The sequence below is a fragment of the Arabidopsis thaliana genome, chromosome 3 (genome assembly GCF_000001735.4).
Source record: "Arabidopsis thaliana chromosome 3, partial sequence".
NCBI lineage: Eukaryota > Viridiplantae > Streptophyta > Magnoliopsida > Brassicales > Brassicaceae > Arabidopsis > Arabidopsis thaliana.
In genome coordinates, this window is record NC_003074.8 from 5,723,187 (window position 1) to 5,737,882 (window position 14,696).

Consider the following 14,696-nt stretch of genomic DNA (forward strand, 5'->3'; position numbering starts at 1 on the left):
CTCAATTCTAAAAACTAAACTATATGCTGGTCCTGAATAAATCCAATCAAAATCATAACTCAAGACTTGAATAAACAATTTTAAAAGAAAAAACTATTTCATATATAATATCCAACATTGATGAGTTTTGTGACAAGGATTAGTTTTCAGTTTTGTCATAAAGAGGATTTGCTTCTACCCTTTATAGTGACAAAAGGACAAAATTTGCCATAATATTCGCAATTCTGAAAGCCAAGTGAGGCCGTTGCATCATTCAGGTTTCTTGGTTGCTGAGATCTTCAGAGTACCTTCATTCACCAACACCTGAAGCTCTGTTTTAGCCATCTCACGAACTTGAACATCTTCAGTCTCTACGAAAGCAGATAGTATCTTTGAACTGCCAAAAAAAAAAAAAAAAATTAACGCAGCAGAACAAGATTTCAAGGCTTGACGAAAAACACCTGCTTGTTTGCAGATAAATGGATGTATGAGAGGACTCATTAGACTAACTAACCAGTGTCCTTGTGCCCACGACCGACATTTTCCAGACAAGGCCTTCTTAAAGAGAATGGACGCGAAACCAGGGCGATTCAAGACAAGCCTTCTTATGGTCCGACTTGAGTGAAAGTTTTCCAGGATGTGTTCTGAATCCTTCTCAGATTCTTGGGGTTTCGGTTCTGCTGCTACAGAGCTAATAGCTTCGTACAGCTCACACAGCTTCTCGCTCAGAGATGGGCAGAGAATACCATCAGAGCCTCCGATTGCAACCTGATACAAAACAAACGTGAAAATGATGAAATCTAGAGATTAGCTTGATGAAATCTAGAGATTAGTTGAGAGGAAGAAGATCATGACAACACAAAAGAAAAGAAAACTGGAAATTAGCATTTTGTTATCAAAATATATGATTCATCTGGGGTAGAGATTGAATTTCAAGAAATATTGAATGAAAGTAGCATCTGTTATGAAAGGTGGATAAGAGTATACGACTATCTACCCTAACAAATGTCATGTGGAAAATTGGTATCTACAAGTTACAGAAATCAAAACATTTTTACAACAGGACTAAAACCAACAAACGATGTGAGACCACAAATTACCTCATACATGACCTCATTGCCAAATTTTGACTGGAGGAATTCCTCGGCGTTCTCCACACACACATCAATAAGCCTCTGTAGAAAAATCAAGAATGATCCATGAGAGTTAATACAACTAAAGTTGCAACATTGTATCAGAAAACAATCAAGAAACTGAAATCTGAGTCACCACGTCACACAAACCTCAGCAAGGCCACTGTTGACAAGCAACTCCTGTCTTCTCACAAGGGGGTCTTTTTTACCACCCATAGCTGTGACGTTTTCTTCATGATCAGAATGTTCAGCTACTGTATCTTCTTGTTCATCCTTCGTCTCCTCACCAATTTCGTTACCATCTGTGTCCTTTGTTTTAGAGGATGTCTCTGACTTATCCTAAAATTGAAAGGAAAAGATTGACAGGTTTTATATCCAGTAGAAATCCATAAGAATGAATAATTCTAGCATTTTAATTAAAAAGATAGTTGGCGATATCTATCATCATACCATTGAGCAGAGTGATGGAACAGAAAGATCAAGAGCGGCCAAATCATCATGGCTTAAATAACGTGAGGAATTTGGATGCAGTAGCTGCAATAGCGGTCTCCTACCATTCTGAATACACAATTTTTTGAAGTAAACGTTAAAAGAAGAAAATAGAAAGGCCTAAAAACAAAGGAACAAAATTATGTACAAAATGGAACCAACAAAAGGTTAGATGTCATCAGATCAAAGAAACGATAAGGTAAAGTTTCATCTCAGAAAAATTTCATAAAGAAGGAACACAAACCTTGTCCATAACAAGATCCTTTAGGGTGGCCTCAAGCTCACGAACAATTATCTGTTTATGGTTGAACAAGATTCAGAAGAATCAGAACATAAGCATATAAATTCAAACAATTTTTTATTTGGCTCAGTGAAACTACCTTGGTCACGAGCTTTGTGTCATCAACTATTGAAAAAATACATGCAAGCACCTGAGAACACATGGTAGACAAGGGTTAACATCTGAAAGACGAATACAAACCGGTAGTGAAGTACTATAAGTTGTAAATTCAAAAGGAAATAATTAAATGCCTCCTTACCATACTTCCAAACTGATCAAAAGCCATCTTTTTAACATGCTCTTTCATTGCTTTGATAATCTTCTTTCTCTCCTGCAAAAGAATACGATTTAGAAAGAGCAGAAGTTCAACTTATAAGTTTTCTATTGAAATCTCTACAATCAGTCCTTTGCTCTAAAGGTCTTACAAGAATGTTTTGCTATTTACATTCAAATCACGATTTACATATACAACCATTAGAAAGGAAAGAAAAACTTAGCAAATGAAAGCTTATGAGATATACAAATGAAACCCACCATAATTCTGAGGGGTAATCCCTTGTATTATCAGTTAACGAGTAAAAGAAAAAGGATACCTACTTAAAAAGTTCAAGAATGTGTACCTTAGCGCTTCCATGTTTGATAGAAAGCATGGCAAGCCTAGAACCATCACGGGTATGAACCATACGCAAAAGAAGGGAGCCTGTCAGTAGCTGAAGCACATCTGCAGCAGAAGTCTACAAAAAAAAAAAAAAAAAAAAATCCATTTAGCATAAAACAAGAAGAATGTAATGCAAAACAAATTTGTAATCCCAAACCCTCACATAAATTATACATATATATACCTTATCAGCTATTGTCAGGTATTCAATCAGCAATTTGTGTGTGATAGTGTGGTCGACAATTCCCTTCTCAAGTATCGGTTGGATAATGGCAGTCATGTGTCGGTTAACAGCGCCTTTTTGCAGTCCCAGCTTAGCAATGATGTCCACCACCCTGAATCACATTCTGTAACTCTTAATATATGTTCAACTCATGACAGTGAAGAGTGATATCGAGTTTGTAATCACCATCGCAAATAACAACAATGAAAGCTAAGATAAGGGATTCCTAGTTCTCAAGTATCAAAAAAAAAAAGATACAAGAGACCTGGCTGCTCTATTTCCTATACTTTAAGAGTAAGACAGGAAGATAAATGAAGGTTTACGTTTTTTCGTTAGATGTGGTCAAGCCCTTGAATAACTGAAGCTCAGTAGAATACAATTCTGCAAGGAGTTCTTGTTTTTGTGCTGCACTTCCCAGATGGTATGCATGCTCCACAACTTGAGGAAGATTATAAAAAAAACAAAGAGAAAGTGAGCTTCAAAAGAAACAAAAAATGCTATATATGTTGAAACATCACTATGTTACATCAGTAGTCCACATACCAAGAGATCCGAACACATGACGGAGAAGAGGAGCAACATGTCCCCTGAGGCTGGATATACAAGCTGCCAGCTGCTGCTTAGATGCTACACAAATATAAACTCAAATTAGCAGTTTGTATAAAGCTAACTGTATATACAAGTTGAAGTTAGAGCATACCTCCATCCAACATCTTCTGTATAAAGTGAACAGCATATTTGTTAGAAGCAAGGTTAAGAAACTGTGGCTGGAGTTCCGTGAAGAGAACATCTTTCTCAGCTTGTGAGCAAAACTTCACACAAGTCTACGTAACAAGAAGAAAATAACAAACCAATTACATATCTTGTTAGAAATTTGACAGCCTTATTAACAAAACTCAAAGATGCAAAAACATACCTGAAGTACACGAGATGAAACATGTGAGACTGCAATCTCTGGAACCTTCCCCTTCATCTTCCTTATAGCTTCAGAAATCAGCCTAACAAATAGTTTCAAAACCAAGTTTAATCAAACAAATACAATATATAACCTTTTTAAATCAAAGATTGACAATTTATTGTATAAACTAACTTTGATCGATCCTCCTTGCCGATATTACGGCGTCTCATCTTCTCCCATAGAGATACAAGCTCCTGATAAGAGTTATCCCTATGTTACAATAACTAGAAGACGAAAAAAACTAAAGCCAGAAAATTTCAATTCACAAAGCAGCATACTTGCTCAAGATTGTAATGAGGCTTTCTCTTCTTCTTCCTAGCTTCTGTTAGCTCCTGCAAACCCAAATCAAAGCACATGAAGAATCAGAAACTAAAGTATAATTCATCAGACATATAGATTCAAAATCCAAAAATGTTTTACCTTAGCCTGTACACGACGCTCCTTCTTCGATAGATTAGTACTCTGCTCCTTATCACCTGCAGATTTGGGTTTACCAAATTTAGGTTTCACATGTTGTTGTTGTTCTCCAGACACTAGCTTTGGCTTCTTTGATTTTAGAGAATCGAATTTGGCAGAGCTATCGGTGTCCTTCCTCTTGGTTGATTTCTGAGGTTTCAGACCTTTGGAAGACATTGTTGTTGACAAACAAAAGTTGAACTGTGATGGTGGTGTGTGTAAGAGATAGGCAAGGGTTTTACAGTTTCTAGGGTTTTTGAGGAAGAAGAGAGACGGCGATACAGTTTTGTTTGGCGGAATTTGGACACCAAGTACCAATTACCAAAATTAAGGCTTTTTTCTTTGAAATTACATCTTTGCCATTGGCACAACTGGATTAGTCCGCTCTGTTTTTTTCCGGTTTAACTTGTGGAAATTTCATTGGTTAATTTAACCATCTCTGATTTGTATTTCATAATGTTGTTGATTCTTGTGAAGCAAAATCCATTCTGATGAAGAATCTCTATTTGCACCCAATAGTCAAAGACCAACAATGGTCGACATGTATACAAATTAATAACCAAAGATGACAAAAGAAAAGAGTAAATACATATAGATTAGGCATTGTAAATGGACTAATTAATCAAATATGGTTTGTTGTCTCTTGCAAGTTGCTAAAATTGCACTGAACTTGGAACATAAGAGAACACAAATGGATAACCATTTCTGTCTCTAGATCCTCCCAGTTCCACTTCTTTGAAATATCCATCATCTCCAATGAAATATCCTAAGTTGCGAGAACGCGTCTCTTTGTCTTTATCCAAAACCACTACAACCTTATTCTTCTTGTCAATGAAGAAACTCACATGGTGAAAACTAAACCGATAATGAGGGAATGTTATCATGTTAACCTCTAAGAACTTTATCCATGACACCGCATTGAGCTCAATCTTATTACTAACCCATATCTCCATCATCATTGTAAACCAGGGGTGATATAACAGCACAAGCTGCTCTTCTCTAGCACTCAAGAGACTCACACTCTCCTTTGTAGAATAGTCAAAAGGCAGAGTAAGTCGCGGTCCAAATCTCTCTGTTGTAAAATCAAAACAAATCAAGAAACTAACCCATGCTTCTTGTCCTCCTTCATAGATCACATACTTTCTAGCAAACCAGTAAGTATTTCCCTTAAGAGACACGCCTTGTTTAAAATATTGCATATCCCCTTCAGGAGTGGAATCAACAATATTCTTCCATGAATCAGAGTGAAAGTTGTAAATTTCAGTCTCATAAACTGGGTGAAAATCGACTAATGATGTCACCACAATTTTCAAGATTTTGTGTCGAAAGACAAGAGTTGTTCTTCATCTCGTACCCGAGAGCGTAGCTGTTCCATCTCTTGTAAGAAATCCTATGTTCGATACACTTTGTTTGCCCACGATAAGGGTTCCAAACCACAAGCTTATAATTTTTTTCGTTGGTGATGCATAAAAATAAACCGTGACAGATATGGACTTGAGATATACCTATTCGATCTGAATCATCTAGGCTGATAAGTTTACATTTAAACTCTATAGATGGATCAACATTGTTTTGAATGCCATGGAGATTGACGCTCATTAGATAAACTTTGTATTCCGTCATTATTACCACCTGAAACTCACTTTCCCTTGCTGCTGCGTTTGCTTGACCAACGTGCTTCTTTGTAAAGCTCTCGTCTTTGGATATAATGTTCCATTTTTTGCAAGTAGATCGCACTGTTCTCAGAGATGTCACCGGAACTCTAGAGAGCACCTCCTCTACCAAATCCCTAGGAAGATCTGAAATCGCCATTGTTGAATATGTTATATGTCATACTACAAATCAAGTTACCTTTAGCAGTGAAACAAAAAAAATAAAACTCTTTTCTTTTCTCTGCCTAGCTAGGGCACACCCGGTGGTATGCAACAGAAAATTTATATTTTCTGAGTTAACTTAAGATATAGATTTTATTATGTTTGATATCTTGAATTTCCTTGAATTGCTTTTTTAATTTAAATAATTTGACATATGATTTTCAATAGTGGACTTTTTTTAGCGAATCTCATTAATTGATCATACGATGGGTCCTATTAGTGACCATTATTTAGAAAATGAATGCACAGGAACAACATGTTGTTCCTCTTTTTTTCACCATCATTAGTATTTTTTTTCCAAATTGTAATATGTAGACCCCACAATATTCCTAATCATTCTTTATTTTTTGAGGAATGGTAGAAGAAAATTTTTCCTTCCCAAATTTGATGAGGAACAAACAGGAAAAAAAATTAAATATTTATTAAATAAAAATTAAATTTATGTTCGTTTTATATTTAATATTTAATTTGAAAAATAATTTATTTATTTTTTAATTTTTGTTACTATTTATTCTATGTTTTGGTTATCATTTACAGTAACATTTGTTCTATTTTTCCTTTATATCCATTCCTTTTCATTCCTATTTTATCATTTTTTCTTTTCCTGTTTGTTCTTTTTTAGTCATGTTCTTCTTCATTCCTTGTATTCATTTATAGGTCACCAATCGGACCCGATATGTTGATTTAAAGAGAGTGGACATATCAATTCTGGTAGCTGGTAAAAAGCATCTATTTCCTTTGCTTTCAAGCTCATGTGTTACACAAACATGTTATAAAGTCATTTTTTTGTTTTTCATATGCAAAGAGAACAACAATTGTATCATGGACAATACAGAACTTCTTTATTTTCATCTAAATAGCAATGCTAAAGAGAGCTTCTAAGGAAAAAAGTGTCTAAGATGTATTCGGCTGTTTCAAAAAAATATTGGAAGAGCCAACGAGAGATTACATACTAAGTGAATAATAATGGTCTGACATACAAATTAATGATCAAACCATTATTATGTCAAGAGCGAGGCAACCATATTCGATTAATTAGTTCGCACTGCTCTAAGAGATGCTAACGGGACCCTAGAGAGCACTTCCTCTTCCAAATCTCGGGGAAGATCGGACATCGCCATTGTTGAATCTCTCATCTCCAAGTTAGGTCAAAGCTTCTACAACTCTTTTCGTACCTTCCGGCTATATATGTAACAGCAATTGAAGACACAACTCACTGGGCTAAACCTGGGCTTCAGTTATCAAGTCGGCCTCTTAATGTGGGACCAATACATTTTTTGTATTTGATCGTATAGCAAAAACAAATGATTAGCACCATGTGGAAACATTAGAGAGTTTGTGTAATTAAATTTCAAGTTTCTTTTCTGTCTTGTTATATACATAAAAATGGTTACAGTAACCTTGTTTTTTCTAGTTATCCTCATATGCTCCAAAAACATAGGAGAAAACATAATCATGAACTTTTTGACCAATAGTATTGTTAGGACTTGAATTCTCTTAGATTTGTTAATTGATGATGAATTCTCTTAGATGTTTATAACACTATGAAAATCATTACTTAAAAAAAAAAAAACTAAGATGATCCATCAGTCACACTTTAAATGTTTTTTAAAATATGTTCATATGTTTTGTTTATGGCATTGCGTACATAATTTAATTAGACTAATTATAATATCGATCAAACAAAGAATTATTGGCTGGATTTGGTCGCAGCCATTAGCAGTCGCTCTCAACTAATATTATTACGAGAATCTCTAGCTGAGCAAGTATCTCGTATTTCTCACGCTCTGACGAAAACTTCTACGAGATAGACGCAGATATCGAGACCACGTCATTCCCCCTAACAAGGCAACAACATGTGGCGGACGCCAGTAAAACTCTGCTCAATTCACTTCAATTCCATTTTTCGAATCCGCGTGACGTAACCCACCTAAGGGTTTATAATCCACTACTTTGCACCCCCACCTAAAAATGCATCACAAGCGCGACAAGTGTCAATACAATTCAGATACGGAGAATACTCTGAGATCCCACATCTGCTTTCGGTGGGCTCACCCGCATCAGATAAAAACCCTAAGCTAAGGGATCAGACCAAACAGTTTAACCAAACGAGGTTATCAACTTATACGACAACGAAAGCACTTATCAATGATAAGTTAGTTAACTTATCAAACTACAGTCTGTGTGACAAAACGCATCGAAGAAAGTGGAGAACAAGTCGTACTTTTTTCTTTATCTTTTTCCTTTTTTATTAAATGAAAAAATATAAATAGAAATTTTGTAGCATCTCTGGGGTCAGCTTTTTCTTAATGTTCGCTTTGCGACGCGAGGAAATGCAACCTTGAAACCCTAGAAAACTCATTCTCAACTACGACTAAATCGATTTCGCAAACTTTGACCTACCCTTCTTTCACGATAAACCCAGATCGCTTAAATTCCTTGAATTTCTTCTTCTGAGAGTTTTAGGAAAAAATGTCGTCTTTGAGCAGAGAGTTAGTTTTCTTAATTCTCCAGTTCTTAGATGAGGAGAAGTTCAAGGAATCTGTTCACAAGTAAGTTTGTGCTTTGTCGTTTTTGTGTGCTTGTTTGGTTTCTCTGCGTAATTTTGGGTATAATTTGGAATTGGTTGATGTGTAGGCTAGAGCAAGAATCTGGCTTCTTCTTTAACATTAAGTACTTTGAAGAGAAAGCTCTTGCTGGAGAGTGGGATGAAGTGGAGAAGTATCTTTCTGGTTTCACTAAAGTCGATGATAATCGTTACTCTATGAAAATCTTCTTTGAGATTAGGAAGCAAAAGTATCTCGAAGCTCTAGATCGGTAATGATTTCTCTTCTTGTTTGGTCGGATATTTAGACTAGTGTTGTTGATTTGATACATTTGTGTGTTTTTATTACAGAAATGACAGAGCAAAAGCTGTTGAGATATTAGCCAAAGACTTGAAAGTTTTCGCTACATTTAACGAGGAGCTTTACAAGGAGATTACTCAGCTGCTTACTCTGGAGAATTTTAGGTTTCTTTTTTTTTTTACTTTGCCATTGATATTATTGAAGTTTTGGTAGGTGGTTACGATAATGTTGAAGAGTGTGTTTTTTTCTTAGGGAAAATGAGCAACTGTCGAAATATGGTGATACTAAATCTGCAAGGTCTATAATGTATACTGAGTTGAAGAAATTGATTGAGGCGAATCCTCTGTTTCGAGAGAAGCTAGCCTTCCCCAGTTTCAAAGCTTCTCGCCTGCGAACTTTGATCAATCAAAGGTGAACTAGGAGGAGTCATAATTCTTTCCTTTTTTTATAGAGATTAGTTAAAGTGTATGACAAGTGTGTTTGGGACATTGCAGCTTAAACTGGCAGCATCAGCTATGTAAAAATCCAAGGCCTAATCCTGACATCAAGACATTGTTCTTGGATCACTCTTGCTCACCATCAAACGGTGCTCGTGCACTCACTCCTGTCAATCTTCCAGTTGCTGCTGTTGCAAGACCTTCAAACTTTGTTCCTCTTGGAGTGCATGGTGGAGTAGGATCACTTACTTAACTTCCACCCATTCTATTATATAACTTAATGTTCATATTTTGAGGGTTGATGAAACAACTGTATCTGTGCAGCCCTTTCAATCTAATCCTGCTCCGGCTCCTAATGCCAATGCTTTAGCTGGATGGATGGCAAACCCAAATCCTTCTTCATCAGTTCCATCTGGTGTTGTCGCTGCTTCCCCATTTCCTATGCAGCCAAGTCAAGGTATAATTTATGTCACAACTTACAAGTGTCTGGATATTATGGTATCTTTCGTTTTTTTTTCTTACTTGTGATATTAGAGTTTTTAGGAAATGAATTTTAAGACCTGAAGTTCTATTGCTGTATTTCGTCTCAACAGTTAATGAGCTGAAACACCCTCGGGCACCGTCTAACTCTCTAGGATTAATGGATTATCAAAGTGCTGATCACGAGCAACTCATGAAACGCTTACGGTCTGCACAAACATCCAACGAGGTAATTGCCTTCAGGTTTTCCTTGTTTTTGAAACGCTTAGTGCTTACCTAGCAAACAAAACTCTTGTTGCTTTTGGAATGTGCGCTTTGATGTTGAGTAGATGGCTCTACTTTTCAAATCACAGGTCACATATCCTGCTCATTCTCATCCCCCTGCGTCACTTGATGACCTCCCTAGAAATGTAGTGAGTACAATTCGCCAAGGGTCGGTGGTGATAAGCATGGATTTTCACCCTTCTCATCACACTTTGCTCGCTGGTTAGTCCATTGCTACCATGAAAAGCTTAGTAGAGTTGAGATTTTTATTTGGCTCTTGTTATAATATGTCTGTTACTCGTAGTTGGTTGTTCAAGCGGCGAAGTCACCTTGTGGGAAGTTGGATCCAGAGAAAAGGTTGTCACAGAACCTTTCAAGATATGGAATATGGCGGCTTGTTCTGTGATCTTCCAGGTTTCTCTCTTCTTCCATCGTTTTTACTTATTTTCTTGATAAAGATAAATTATCTAGAAACATACTTTAACACTAAGCTAATCCAGCCTTGAGTGATTTATGTTCTGTTCTGTTCTATCCTATACTTTAAAACTAAGCTAATAAACTATGATTTTGTTGTGCGGGCATTTTCTCGCCAGGGTTCTATAGTCAAAGAGCCATCGATATCCGTCACTCGTGTAGCATGGAGCCCAGATGGAAACTTGCTTGGTATGGTAGATGGAGATTGTTCTCCTAAAAACGTTTTAAAGATATATAGTTGTAATTTCAAGTAGACACGAAGTTTGAACTTTGTAACATTTTCCATGTACAGGGGTTTCTTTTACTAAACATCTGATCCATGTATATGCTTACCAAGGCTCAGACCTACGTCAACACCTCGAGGTATGTTTAATTGTCTTTTCGTACTTAGTTTCTTGCCTTTGCATCTGCACCAAACTTAATCGATCATCTGTTTCTGTGGATTAGATTGATGCTCATGTAGGCTGTGTGAATGACTTGGCGTTCGCCCACCCAAATAAGCAAATGTGTGTTGTGACTTGTGGGGATGACAAATTGATTAAGGTACGTTAGGATTATGATGACTCTGAACTCAGTTTTATTATCCCGTGTCTAATTATGATATTTCCTAGGTGTGGGATTTGAGTGGGAAGAAGCTCTTCACCTTTGAAGGGCACGAGGCACCAGTTTATTCCATTTGCCCTCACCAGAAGGAAAATATTCAGGTGCAGGCATCTCTTGTTTAAAAAGACCTGAAAAACTTTCCCTTTCGCTGTCTTGTAATTTATTTTTCTCTTTTTTTACTATGCAGTTTATATTCTCAACCGCTCTTGATGGAAAGATCAAGGCGTGGCTCTATGATAATGTTGGTTCTCGGGTTGATTATGACGCACCGGGACAGTGGTGTACAACAATGCTCTACAGTGCTGATGGAAGCAGGTACATCATTGTTATTTGAAAAGCTCTGGAGTTGTATAACAAAATTATGTCTCTGCCATAAATTGAAATCTTCTGAACAAAATATAGGCTCATATCATTATCAAGTAAATATCTGCTATGATTTCAGACTATTTTCTTGTGGGACGAGTAAAGAAGGAGACTCTTTCCTCGTCGAGTGGAATGAGAGTGAAGGTGCCCTAAAGAGGACATATTTAGGCTTTAGGAAGAAATCAGCTGGAGTTGTTCAGTTTGATACAACCCGTAACCGTTTCTTGGCTGTTGGTGAAGACAATCAAATAAAATTCTGGAACATGGACAATACAAATCTTTTGACAGTTGTTGAGGCTGAAGGTGGACTTCCGGTATGACATTCTTGCCCAAAATACTCCTCTTGGCTACTTGTATATAAAATCTTTTGTATTCTCGAGCCTGTTACTTTACTGATGCTATGTACCGTTTATTTCAGAATCTACCCCGATTGAGATTCAACAAGGATGGGAATCTTCTTGCAGTTACTACAGCAGATAATGGATTCAAGATCCTTGCAAATACTGATGGTCTCAGAACCTTAAGAGCATTTGAAGCGCGGTCTTTTGAAGCATCTAAAGCATCCATTGATATGAAGGTCTTGGAATAATTACTCTTTATGTTATCCATGAAATATTTTTATTACTCATGCCTTATGTCCAGTTTAACTCGAGTGTCAATACCGGTGATTCAGGTATCCACCTCCGCAATGGCTTCAAGCATCAGCCCCGCTATTGGTAAAATTGAACACATGGACGCAGGCTCTCCTGCAAGGCCAACCCCAATTCCTGTATGATTTAAATTTTAGTATATCTTTTTCAATATATATATATATATTTTTTCCTATTTCAATAAGAATCCTTATATGTGGTCTCTGTTGGTGTTATGCAGAATGGAATTGAGGCAATGTCAAGAACTATGGAAAAGCCAAGAAACTTGGACTCTGTTGATAAGTCTAAACCTTTAGAGCTCACAGAAATTGTTGATCCGACTCAGTGCCGACAAGTGACAATGCCAGATAGCAAGGACTCTGTTAGCAAGGTTTGTTACCGTCTTAGCTTGAAATTGCCCATCAATTGTTCTGTTTCATTAATAATTATCTTGAAATAATCTTTTGCTGCTATGTCAATCCTTAAGGTTGCTCGGCTTCTTTACACAAATTCTGGCGTTGGTGTTTTGGCTCTTGGATCAAATGGTGTTCAAAGACTATGGAAGTGGATCCGCAATGAGCAAAATCCAACTGGGAAGGTGATTCGTTGTACCTTTCAAATTTTACACTCATGTGGTTTGTTGATATATGTGAGTTGTTGAGTCACTTGTTTGAAGCTCTCTTGCATAAGTGTCTGAAATTTTGTCCTTTTATTGTGAAGGCAACTGCTAGTGTAACTCCACAGCATTGGCAGCCAAACAGCGGTCTCCTAATGGCAAATGATGTTCCCGAGAATCCTGAAGGGAGTGTTCCGTGTATAGCACTTTCCAAGAATGACTCATACGTAATGTCAGCTTGTGGTGGAAAGGTTTCGTTATTCAATATGATGACTTTCAAAGTAAGCAGCTTAATCCAACTTTTTCTGTTCTCGGGAGCATCTCCTAAATACTGATACCTCAGGAGCTAATGAAACTATTTGAGTAATATGCGAAGCTAAATGCATTTTTCCCTTTCGTGCAGGTAATGACAACTTTCATGCCACCGCCACCAGCTTCAACTTTCTTGGCATTTCATCCTCAAGATAATAATATTATTGCAATCGGGATGGAGGACTCGAGTATACATATTTACAACGTCAGGGTAGATGAGGTATAGTACATTTGTTCTATTCTGCGGTCTACTGGTTTTTACTGGTGTAACTGCTGATTCATCTCTTAAATGAATTTGTAATGTAATCTCTTTTAATCTATAGGTGAAAACAAAGTTGAAAGGTCACCAGAAGCACATAACTGGTCTAGCATTCTCTACCGCGCTCAATATTCTTGTCTCTTCTGGTGCCGATGCTCAGGTAAGACAAAATTCATGTTTCTTAGATGCTATTGGAGCTTTTCGTGTCCATGTTGGCTTGTAACTTAACAGACTCGTTAACTCTCTTTATTACAGCTCTTCTTCTGGACCGCTGACTCGTGGGAGAAAAAGAAATCTTCAGCGATACAGCTACCACCTGGCAAAGCACCAGTAGGCGACACACGAGTCCAATTCCACAACGACCAAATCCAGTTATTGGTTTCACATGAGACACAGCTCGCCATTTACGATGCTTCGAAGATGGAATGCATTCATAAGGTATCGTAAAAAATCTTTGTATTTACTTGGAGATCTTGAATGATTATAAGAAACCTTAAATTCTCATTCCTTGTGCAGTGGGTGCCCCAAGAAGCTCTCTCTTCGCCCATAACCTCTGCATCTTACTCATGCAACAGCCAACTGGTTTACGCGTCATTCGCTGATGGAAACATTGCAGTCTTTGATGCTGAATCCTTGAGACTCAGATGCCGCATTGCCCCATCAGCCTACATGCCTCAACCTACACCAAACAGGTACCGTATTTTACAAACTTCATATAAAGTTTATATCATCCATCTGACCATTGTGATTTTTTGGGACTGATTATGCTTTCTTTTTCTTCTGTGATAGTGCACCGATTTTCCCACAGGTGATCACAGCTCATCCACAAGAACCGAATCAATTAGCGGTTGGACTGTCTGATGGTTCGGTTAAAGTGATTGAGCCATCAGAACTTTCTAGAAGATGGGGTGTTGGCGTCGCAGCTGGTTCAGATAAAGCAGGGACTGAAAATGGACGGCCGTCTAGTTCATCAGCGGCTAACAACTCAAGTTCGGATCAGATTCAAAGGTAAAAATAGTTTATGTCAGTTAAGTTAGTTGACATATCTCTTGTTATTTTGGATTGTAAAGTTGTGATAGCTTGTGCTGTTTTTGTAAATGAGATTCTCAAATTAAATCAGTAGGCGCAATAACAGTTTATTTTATATTTTTCGGCGTTTTAACAGTTTTAAGATGGCTATACTCTTGAATGTAGTAGCTCTTAAATCTATGGATTTGTCAAAAATTTGCGATTTACGCGTTTATATTTCGGCCGTCTGATTTGTCCAACATATTCATATTTCGTTTGTGGCCAATGTTGAAATGAGTTTCATCTAAATATCCCCTAAACTAAATTATAATAATGACATGAGCTAGTTGATCAA

At 37.1% G+C, this 14,696-nt stretch overlaps 3 protein-coding genes and 1 long non-coding RNA gene across 4 annotated transcripts; 1 reads left to right on the forward strand and 3 right to left on the reverse strand.

Annotated features, from left to right (window-relative positions):
• Positions 1 to 35: 35 nt before the first annotated feature.
• PUM24 (pumilio 24) lies at positions 36 to 4,478 on the reverse strand. The gene is made up of 17 exons (NM_112555.2): positions 4,141 to 4,478; positions 3,999 to 4,052; positions 3,853 to 3,914; positions 3,679 to 3,760; positions 3,463 to 3,586; positions 3,306 to 3,389; positions 3,086 to 3,200; positions 2,724 to 2,874; positions 2,502 to 2,615; positions 2,141 to 2,212; positions 1,982 to 2,032; positions 1,846 to 1,896; positions 1,563 to 1,670; positions 1,263 to 1,451; positions 1,080 to 1,154; positions 494 to 747; positions 36 to 376 (listed from the first exon to the last, which is right to left on the reverse strand). Exons 1-17 carry the CDS (start codon positions 4,351 to 4,353, stop codon positions 250 to 252), a joined length of 1,926 nt encoding a protein of 641 aa, NP_566559.1. The 5' UTR covers positions 4,354 to 4,478; the 3' UTR covers positions 36 to 249.
• Positions 4,479 to 4,829: 351 nt separating this feature from the next.
• Positions 4,830 to 5,988, reverse strand: AT3G16820 (F-box and associated interaction domains-containing protein; the record flags this gene model as incomplete). Its single annotated transcript, NM_112556.1, has 2 exons — positions 4,830 to 5,464; positions 5,682 to 5,988. 2 exons carry the CDS (start codon positions 5,986 to 5,988, stop codon positions 4,830 to 4,832), a joined length of 942 nt encoding a protein of 313 aa, NP_188305.1.
• A 1,893-nt stretch (positions 5,989 to 7,881) lies between these two features.
• On the reverse strand, positions 7,882 to 8,082 carry AT3G03375. The gene has a single exon (NR_140995.1). It is a non-coding gene; the product is annotated as an other RNA (long non-coding RNA).
• A 250-nt stretch (positions 8,083 to 8,332) lies between these two features.
• On the forward strand, positions 8,333 to 14,668 carry TPR2 (TOPLESS-related 2). The gene is made up of 25 exons (NM_112557.4): positions 8,333 to 8,602; positions 8,688 to 8,867; positions 8,947 to 9,060; positions 9,149 to 9,307; positions 9,391 to 9,568; positions 9,658 to 9,790; positions 9,927 to 10,042; positions 10,167 to 10,299; positions 10,382 to 10,491; positions 10,671 to 10,740; positions 10,844 to 10,914; positions 10,999 to 11,094; positions 11,163 to 11,255; positions 11,342 to 11,469; positions 11,597 to 11,831; positions 11,936 to 12,094; positions 12,191 to 12,286; positions 12,388 to 12,537; positions 12,634 to 12,744; positions 12,867 to 13,043; positions 13,166 to 13,294; positions 13,398 to 13,493; positions 13,589 to 13,771; positions 13,850 to 14,025; positions 14,123 to 14,668. The coding sequence occupies exons 1-25, from the start codon at positions 8,523 to 8,525 to the stop codon at positions 14,343 to 14,345; spliced, it is 3,396 nt and encodes a 1,131-aa protein (NP_188306.2). The 5' UTR covers positions 8,333 to 8,522; the 3' UTR covers positions 14,346 to 14,668.
• Positions 14,669 to 14,696: the final 28 nt, after the last annotated feature.